The sequence below is a fragment of the Trichechus manatus genome, unplaced genomic scaffold (assembly GCF_000243295.1).
Source record: "Trichechus manatus latirostris isolate Lorelei unplaced genomic scaffold, TriManLat1.0 scaffold00157, whole genome shotgun sequence".
NCBI classification, from domain to species: domain Eukaryota; kingdom Metazoa; phylum Chordata; class Mammalia; order Sirenia; family Trichechidae; genus Trichechus; species Trichechus manatus.
This window is the reverse complement of record NW_004444093.1, coordinates 4349424-4359388: the sequence shown is the minus strand read 5'-3', so window position 1 is coordinate 4359388 and position 9965 is coordinate 4349424. Positions and strand designations below refer to the sequence as shown.

The window sequence follows — 9965 nt, the reverse complement described above, 5'->3', positions numbered from 1 at the left end:
TCGGGGAACATCTAGCTCAATTGGCATAACACAGTTTATAAAGAAAATGTTCTACATTCTTCCTTGGTGAGTAGTGTCTGGGGTCTTAAAAGCCTGTGAGTAGCCATCTAAGATACTCCACTGGTCTCACCCCTTTGGTAGCAAGGGATTACAAAGAAAACTATACACAAGGGAAAGATTAGTCCAAAGGACTAATGGATGACAGCTACCATGGTCTCTACCAGACTGAATCCAGTACAACTAGATGGTGCCCGGCTATCACCACTGACTCCTCTGATGGGGATCACAACAGAAGGTCCAGGACAGAGCTGGAGAAAAATGTAGAACAAAATTCTAACTCACAAAAAAGACTGGCCTGACACACACTGGAGAAATCCTGAGAGTATGGCACCTGGACATCCTTTTAGTTCAGTAATGAAGTCATCCTTCAGCCAAATATTAGGCAGCTCTATAAAATAAAATGAGACTAACGGGGCACAACAGTCCAGGGACAAGGACCAGAAGGGAGGAGGGGACAGGAAAGCTGGTAATAGGGAACCCAAGGTCGAGAAGGGACAGTGTTGACATGTCGTGGAGTTGTTAAGCATTGTCATAAAACAATATGTGTACTAACTGTTTAGTGACAAACTATTAGTTCTGTAAACCTTCATCTAAAGTACAAAAAAAGTTAAAAAAATATTTAAAAAAGAGACATGTTAGTGGACCTTATCACTTCATGAACTCTGAGTCTGAGGAAAAAAAAGTTTGCTTGGATCCTGTCCCACTCCACCCAATTATGACCCCCAGACAGCAACTGTGGGTTCCTTTCCTGTTTGCATGATTCAGAGGTCACAGTGTCTAGGGGCTTAAAAAAACAAAAACTGAACCTGTTGCCGTCGAGTTGATTCCGACTCATAGTGACTTTACAGGACAGAATAGAACTTCCCCATACAGTTTCCAAGGAGCTCCTGCTGGACTTGAACTGCTAACCGTTTGGTTAGCAGCCGTAGCTCGTAACCACTATGCCACCAGGGTTTCTTTCTAGGGGCTTAGGATGTGACAAAAATTTGTGGTGAAAAATGAACAAAAGATAAAGGATCTGAGCCCAGCTGGACCCCTGGAAAATTATACAGTCTTTGCCAAAATAAAATAACCTTGGAATGGCAAGAATTACAGGCAGAGTGACAAAGCAATGAGAAAGAAAGTCGGAGATATTACTAGTCCTCCCCCAAGTCTTAAAATATGACAATCATATAATCTTGCATTAATATGTAATGTTTACAGAGAGCCTTCACATATATCATTCATGCTGCTCTCATGACAACCAAGTGAGGCAGGTAATCATAGTCATTCCTGTCTTATGGAGGGGAAACCTGAGGCTCATTGAGATAAAGGAAGCCCAAGGTCACACACACTATATGCTGGGATCTGTGTAATCTGATAACTACACCCACTCTCCCATAGGGCACGTCTGTCCATGTCTCTAGGGGTTAGCTTCATTCTGGGTCCCTGACATTATCTAAGAAAAACTAGGGGCAAAATATTCAACGAAGAGGCACAGTCATTTGTAATGACTCAAGGTCACTTCCTAAGTCCATCTGATGGTCTGCTTACACTTTCACTATGATTCAAATTTCTTTCATACAGACATCTCCCTCTGACCAATATGTACTCATGTCTACACGCAAACACTGGAAATGATAAGAGAAAAAACTGAAAAAACTCAACCACCTCAAGAAATATTTATGGCACATTCACCATGTGGCCAGCCATGTGCAGGATGATGGAGTTGTATGCGTGGAGAGAGAACATAGCTCCTTGTCTTAAAGAACTTAGAGTCTAATTAAGGATACACAACTTCTATGGTAAAATGACAATAGGACCCTTGGGAACTCAGTCACAAAGCCTGTAGATTCTATCTACCATCTCTCAAATCAGTCACTGCTCACTCCACTGTCACCGATTTGGTCAAGCTTCACTTGGTTAATTCCTACTCCTCCTCCTGGTATCAGCTTCAGGAAGCTCCCATGGCATGTACTAATTCCCATCCTTTGTCCACAGTAGATACCGTTCCTGTGAGATTTCCCAATAGCTGCATATGCTTCTGCTCTTGTACTGACTAAGCTGTACTAAACGTATGTCTGTCTCTCCCACTGAAAAGTAAGCTCCTAAAAAGAAGCAGATGTGATTTTTACATTTTTTAATTCCTTGTATCTAGTTCAGAGCTGGACCTATAGTGTGATAGCTCAGGGAGGAGAGAGATGATTGAGAGCTAAGGTGGCCAAGGAGGTCAAGTGAAAGTGGGCTTGAGTCAGATAGAAATCATATTCACAGTGGAAGTAACTACTTGAGCAAAAGCTCGGAGGAGGGGAGTGATATGTCTGGAAGGAAGGTCCTGAATGTCAAAAAAGGGATGGACTAGGAGAAGGTAAAAATAGAAATCAAACCAAAGAGGAGTTTATCCTATACAGACTCCCAGAAAAAAAAGAAAAACCAAAAACATTGGATATGGGCTTAATTGAAAAGGCAAAAGCCTGTGATGAGACTTACATTCCATTCAAATGCTGCAATGGCTATGCCTGAAGCTGCTCCTGTTCCAGCCGGCCCCATAACGTGGCCACTGCCGATGTTACTGGCAAAAAGGGAGGCACCCATCTGGAATCCAAGAGAAAAGACTAAGATCAGAGATGAAAGACTCAAATCAGAATTCTTGAAAACAGGTAAATGTTGAGATGCTTCAATTGCTACTCCTTAGGGCAAGAGGTGGCAAACTATGGCTGTGGACTAAATCTGCCCTTCACTTGTTTGTATGTCCCCTAAACTAGAAATGGTGTTTACAGGTTTGAATGTTAAAACAAAACCAAAACAAACAAATAATCTAGGGAGGAAGAATACTTTGAGAAACGTGAAAATTATATGAACTTCAAATTTTATTATCCATAAATAAAGTTTTACTGTAACACACTCACATCCATTTGTTTATATATTGACAACAGCTGTTTTTGTGCTAGAATGGCAAAGTTAAGTGGTTGTGATAGAGTGTATGGCTCGAAAGCCAGCTTACAATGTGGCACTCTACAGAAAAATCTTGCCAACTGCTGCCTTAGGGGATCATTGGCCTATCTACCTCCAACTCTCTGTTTAGCCTGTCCATGCTTAAGACCTTCCAGACCTCCTATCAGCCCCGGCTCTTCTGATCAGCCTCAAGAACCCCAAAGCTAGGGAAGAATAGTGCTTCTTTCCATCCTCCTGGCCCTAGGATCCTCTTCTCATCCATCACTATTTCCACACATCAAGTCTTAAGTCTTTAGATCAAGAGAGATCTCTTGAGTGGGCACTGATGATCCCCAGTCCTGACAGACCTGAACTGGTGTGTGGGACCCCTGTAGTGCACTCTCCTCAAGTGCACTGCTTTCTGTTCCCACCTTTCCAGCCCTTTGTAGAATCACTTTTTTTGTTCAGACATTTGGGGCCTGGAGATGGGATAAAGTTTTTTTGTGGCTGTATGATTTGTTCAGCTCTGACTATTTCCAAAAAATAATCCTAAACAGAAAGACAAAGATGGTAATGTCTGATTGGATACCCCAATACAAATCCATTTCAAGCCTTCAGTTGGTCACTGGTTGTCCCCTTTAATCAATCTGGTCAGATCATTTCCCAATATCTATATGTTTTCATACTATATGGACAATGAATTCAGAAGATCTGTGAATGAGGCACTTACAATACTGTAAGTGATTCAGAGGAGAAGATGCACCCTCTGCTGCAACAGGGGGACAGGAGGGCAGGAGAAGGCCAAAACCCAGCAAGGAAAACACCAAATGGGCAAGAGTCAAAGAGGCTTCAACATTAGCATCATCACAGGGAACACACAATCCATTACCAACTAACTCCACTCAATACGAGGATTAAAAGTTCAGGTGAAGGCTGGAGTGAGCTGGGATGCTTCTCAGATGAAGGGCTTGTGCTGTGTGCTGAAAGAGGACAGCAGAGGGGGGGGGCTAATACAGATAAGAGGGGTAGCATTAACTCAGGCTTGGGAACAAAGAAAGAATGTGCTGGCATACTATGAAGCTAAAGCAGAAAATTCTTGATGAGGAACAGGAAAAATGAATTTGAGGGAGAGCTAAACTAGGGTCCTTAAATGTCAGACAATCAGCTCTCATAACTGGTGACAAACTATAACTTACTGAAACTACAGGGAAGAGCCCTGAGGTCAGGATTTAGGAAAAGAGATATTAATAAGTAGGTAACTAGTGTAGTTCAGAAAATATCACCAGTCCCCATGTTTCCTTTATTCACTCTTACATATACACAGGAAATTTAATTTCAGGAAGCCTTGGCCCACTCACCGGCCACCAGGCCACATCTCGACCAGCCAAGAAGAACCCTCCAATAGTGCCCCGGTTGGTCCTCAGCATGGCCTGAGCAGAAGGGAAGACAAGTGAGGGTTAAGCCGAACACATTTACTAAGGGTCCCAGGTGCTCTGTCCAGGGTGCTGACAGAGGCGACAGCTTCAGCACTTCTAAAGAGAGAATCATTTTCTGGAAGCTGTGATATAACTGAAGTCCTGCTTAAGGACTTCAAAAAACTATAGTTACATAAAGGAGGAGGAAAGAAGGAACTTGTGAAATCTTATTCATCAACTGCAGTCCTAAGTGCTCTGGTTATTTTTATTTACTCAAACAATGTGATGGGCTTGAAAGAAACTTTACAGGCTCAATCTCATTACCAAAAAGAAAGAACAAAAGTAAATGACCTAAGGGTCCAACTCACTAAGTTAGAAAGTGAGCAAACAACAAAAGGAAGTAAAATGAAAGAGATGATAAAAATAAAATCCTTATTCATTCATGCCAGTCACTGAGAATGCCAAACAGAGGAAGTCTGATGTTCCCAGTGCTGGCTCTCTTCAAAACAATGGGGTTGTTAGGAGAATAAATTAACTCACACAGTTCAGTATAAACCTTACTTATGTCACACACACACAAATGTCTTTGATACAAAGACAGTGAAATTTGTGAAAGCTGTCACGTTTCCTCAGCTATGTCACTCAACACGCCTCCCTCCATGAGATGCCTTCCCCCATGCTTCGTGCCTACCCCAAAGACCTGCTGAGCTCCTGCATACCCACAGCCCAACTGCTATCACTACCACCAAATAGATGACAATGACAGAGGTGTCAACAGCGTTCTGGATGCGCTATGACATCGCAGGCTTCTCTGGAGCTCCAGCTGTAGTGCTGTGGCTTAATGTGCTGGCCATGGCTGCAGGTGGTGCTTTTCCCTCTCAGGGTGGCCCTTTTCTTATACAAACTCTGGGTTAATGATCAGCCTCAGGCAGGTGGGGCACGATATCACAGCCGGTGCCTGGCATGGGGACCTTTAAACCTGTCCTCTGAAGCAAGACTCTGAGACTCTGGCTCTCCAGTGGTCAGTGTTGGCCCAGGCAGAGGCTGAGAATGAGGCATGAAGGTCGAGAAATGGGATGAGAATTGGAGGGAGGGTGCAGGGTCACTATGTGGATACACAGGGCCTTTATGAAGACTTAACCAGGTCGAGCGAGGATTAGAGAGAGACAAAGGGAGACATAGAAGAGAAGGACAGAAGTGAAAGGGCCAGAAACCAGCCAGGAAGGGACAGAGGGCAATGGTCCCTTATGGATCAGATAAGATTCCTGAACCAGAAGTTATATCCCTTGAAAATGAAGTTATTTATGCATTTCATGGGTTCTAAAGACCCATATTTTTCTGTAAGGAGTAACTTGAAATGGGCTTCATATGACACATCAGGACTGTGGTGACCTATGCAAGAAAAGGAAGTGACTCTAAGAGGACAGACATGGCAGGTGGTTGGGTGGGGGGGAAGCGATGGCAGAGCTGTTGGTGGCTAGATCAGAGGTTTTGACCTGAAAGCATGACTTGGAGTTCATTACCCCAGGGCAACAGCCAGAAGTTCAAGTTAATCCCTGACAGTCTTGGTTTGCTCCTGTGGCCAATCTGAAAGGTCTGACAGTTGATCATTTGCCTTTAAGAATACCAAGGGATCCAGGGTCATTCAGGACACATCTTCCTCCTCCTGAGAACCAGACACATCACTAACCAAGTGCTGGGAGTCCTCAAAGCCCACCTGGAAGGGTAGAAACTCCTGTGAAAATGAAGACAGTCTTGCCATCCATTTTATCAGAGAGAACCACCTAGTTCCAAAATAAGGAGTACAGGCTCCAGTGCTGACCCTTATCTTCCCCGAACCTTACACCACCTGCAACTGTAAAGTGGGGATAGTAATGCACTCCACCTGGATGGAGACCACTGAGCCTAGTCTTTATGAATCAATTATCACCAGTCAGGACATACCAAAAATTAAGGGCTGTGGTCATATGATCTCTAAGGAGAGGGATCTAAGGTTAATTCTCACAATGTTTCAGTAGAGTGCTGCTGCTTTGAGGTGAAGAATGCCCCCAGGATATATGTTTATTCCCACTTTGAGACAGAATCAAATTCTGAGACTGTCAGTGAAGAACATCTCCAGAAAGAAAGGTGGACCCAGACAATTACCTTCCAATTGAGTTCCATCCTAAGAGCCATGGTGTAGCTTCTGCAACCACACCAAGAAAGCAAGAATTCAAATGGGAGGAACAAAATGCTAATAAAAGGCCAGACTTAGTTGGAAGTAGAGCGGGTAATTATAAATGAATGATGCCATCTTTTGTTCATTCCGACAAACATTACTCAGTGCCTAAGTCATTGCAGGCACAGTAAAGACCATAATGAATGAATCTAAAACAGGGAAATTCATGATGGACATTTTAAAAGAAGCCCTTATGTCCCTTGGGGTCAAGATTATCTCTTTCTGCACTGGTCTGGGGTTGCTGCATGGGTCCCTTCCTTTCTGGGAAGTACTTCCACTCCCAGGCCCCTACTTCAAAGATCAAACACCCAGCACAGGTACCCCATCAAGCTCCCACCCTCAACTTCAATGACCTGTGCAAGAAGTTCATCAGTTTATTCTTGTGCCGGGAAAAAATTGAGAGGGATATGATGCGGAAAATTTCTTGATTCTAAAGAGAAAGGGCAGAAAAGGAGTTGGAAGTGGCTATGGAGACTAACCACCATCCATCTGTCAGTTTGTTGTATTGTGGTGGTTTGCATGTTTGAAGCTCTGCCACCAGTACTTTAAATGCCAGCAATGTCATTCATGGTAGACAGGTTTTAGCAGAGCTTCTGGACTAAGACAAACTAGAAAGAGAGAAAACTTCTGAAAATGAGCCAATGAAAACCCGATGGATCATGACAGAATATTGTCCAATATAGTACTGAAATAGAGGCTTCCTTGGTTGGAAAGCACTCGAAATACGCAGTGGCAGCAACAATGCACTCAAGCATACCAATGATTGTGAAGATGGTGCAGAACCAAGCAACGTTTTGTTTTGGTGTACATGCAGACACCATGAGTCAGAGCTGACTCAACAGCAGCTAACAACAACAATCATGGAGACTAAAACTCTCAAATAGTATTTAAGGATTACAAACAGTGCTGATGCACTGAAACCGCCTGAGGAAAACATGCATTGAACATCGCGGGGCTGCTGTTTCTTAGTTTACCTTCTTCTAGCAGGACTAAGTGGACTTTATTCTTGCACATCTAGTATCTACAGCTGACTGTATCATACTGACTTCAAATACATGATTTAACAGCAAAATAATGATTTTTGTCCAAATAGCCTGTAATTACACCTGTACACCTTTATCTCACTGGGCAAAATTTACAACTGGCTTGCTTCCCTTCCACACCACAGAATGAGACTAAAGGAAGGCAGAGTAAAGAATCTGTCCTTCGTGAGCACAGTCAGCGGCAGAAATCAAGATTCAGGGAAATACGTGTGGCAGAAGACAACCACGGCCAGCAGGACAATGCTGTTGATGTTCACTATCACCCACCACAAAGTCTTCTCAGAGGTGTCCATCAGCTTCTGCTTCATTGCTGCCTCCTCTTCTTTGGTCATCTTGGGGCCTGTCTTAGTTATCTAGTGCTGCTATAACAGAAATACCACAAGTGGATGGCTTTAACAAAGAGAAGTTTATTCTCTCCCAGTCCAGTAGGCTACAAGTCTGAATTCAGGGCGCTGGCTCCAGGAGAAGGCTTTCTCTCTCTGTCAGCTCTGGAGGAAGTTCCCTGTGATGCATTAGTTTTCCCTTGGTCTGGGAGCATCTCAGCACAGGAACCTCAGGTCTAAAGGACGTGCTCTGCTCCCAGCACTGCTTTCTTGCTGGTATGAGGTCCCCAATTCTCTGCTTGCTTCCCTTTCCTTTTATCTCTTGTCAAATAAAAGGTGGTGCCACACCCGAGGGAAACTCCCTTTACATTGGATCAAGGATGTGACCTTAGTAAAGGTGTTTCAGTCCCGCCCTAATCCATAAAATTACAATCACAAAGTGGAGGACAATCACACAGTGCTGGGAATCATGGCCCAACCAAATTGATACACACATTTATTGGGAGACATAATTCAGTCCATTATAGGGCCCTTCTGCTGGTCCAGCCCACAGAACAGGTCATAGGTCCACTTGAAGCATCCTTTATTCTCCATGGGAGTTAAAGAATTATTGGATACAGGAGGAGAAAGGAACATAATAATTTTCCATATGAACAGTCATTCCAGAACACTACAGAAATGCTTTGCATCCACTTTGCAGAATCTGCTCATCTCTCTTGACTGATGGAAATGATGCAAAGTACTAAAAGGAACTTAACTCATTGTAAGAACATGGAATAGATAAACTCTTCATCCTCATGATCAGTAAGACTAACTTTTGAACATATTGTTCCCAATGCAAATGCATTTCAAAGTAGATCAGTCACAGAAGCCATGGTATAATTTAGTGAAATCATACAAATGAGGCCTAAAATCAAACATAAAAAAAGAAAAAAAGACTTATGAGAGAAAAATGAGCAATGAGCTGGGGAACTCTGACATAGGAAGGACATGGAAAACCCACCTCAGAAATACATAAACTCATATCTGTTTGCTACATCTCTGGGAAGCGATGAGACCAGCATGACTCAGGAGTGCATTGGCTACACCTAGAAATTCCAGAGTTTCACAACAGACACAGCCAGGCAGCAAGGATGGTCTGAAGATGCCACAGCAATACATTAGGACAGCTGCAGAAACAGCAATGATCAACACTTTCAGAGCTAAAGACTTTCTGTGGTGTGGCACCATAGCTGAATCAACTCATTTAGTTTGTTCTATCACTCAAAGCGGATGCCTATGACGGGAACTGGTTCTCTCCTCTGAGCCCAGTGCAGCATGGGAGGTAGATAGACCTGGGATCCACTTTCAGCTCTGCCAATCACTGGCTATGAGGTCAAACCCTCTTGTGTTTTCAGAACCATGGTCAGGGGCTCTGGGCTCTGCACACACCCCAGTACTGTATTGAAAACAGTCAGAAATTTAGAACTGGAAAGGACCTTATAGAACAAGATCACTTACTCCTCTGTCAGAGTTGGGACTAATTCCCATATTTTGGCTTTGGCCAAACTGCCATACTCTGGTCCTCAATTTTAGAATTTGACTAGTAATAACTACGTCACAGAATTACTGTGACCAGCTCTGCCACTCCAGGTGAAGTTCTGTAGGTAGAGGTTCATGGAAAACATATTACATACTCATATTCCACATTTCTCACCATACAGTACATTTCCAAGGAAACAGTGCTATGAAAAGTTAGACCCCAGGCCATCTTCCCAGGCAGACAAAGTCTGTGGAAAAGGATCCAGGCCTGCTGTTGACTTTTTACTCACAGGCCCACCCTAGGATCTCAAGTCAATATGCTCACATTACATATTCCTCAGATAGTTTGTGAACTTATTTTGACAAATGCATCTGTAATACTTTATGCACTGTCTATATCAAAACTACTATGTGCCCCGTGAGATCATCAACTGAGCATATTCTACTCCTGCATACAGGTTAGTCTGGGTCT

The 9965-nt window shown here is 43.3% G+C and overlaps 1 protein-coding gene across 1 annotated transcript in view; it reads right to left on the bottom strand.

The window, feature by feature from the left end:
• Nucleotides 1-5242, bottom strand: part of LOC101352660 (solute carrier family 5 member 4-like) — a 59502-nt gene extending 54260 nt beyond the window's left edge. The window contains 3 exon segments of the mRNA XM_012558332.1: nucleotides 2530-2634; nucleotides 4332-4403; nucleotides 5108-5242. Of these exon segments, the coding sequence (XP_012413786.1) occupies nucleotides 2530-2634; nucleotides 4332-4403; nucleotides 5108-5242 (312 nt within the window).
• Nucleotides 5243-9965: the final 4723 nt, after the last annotated feature.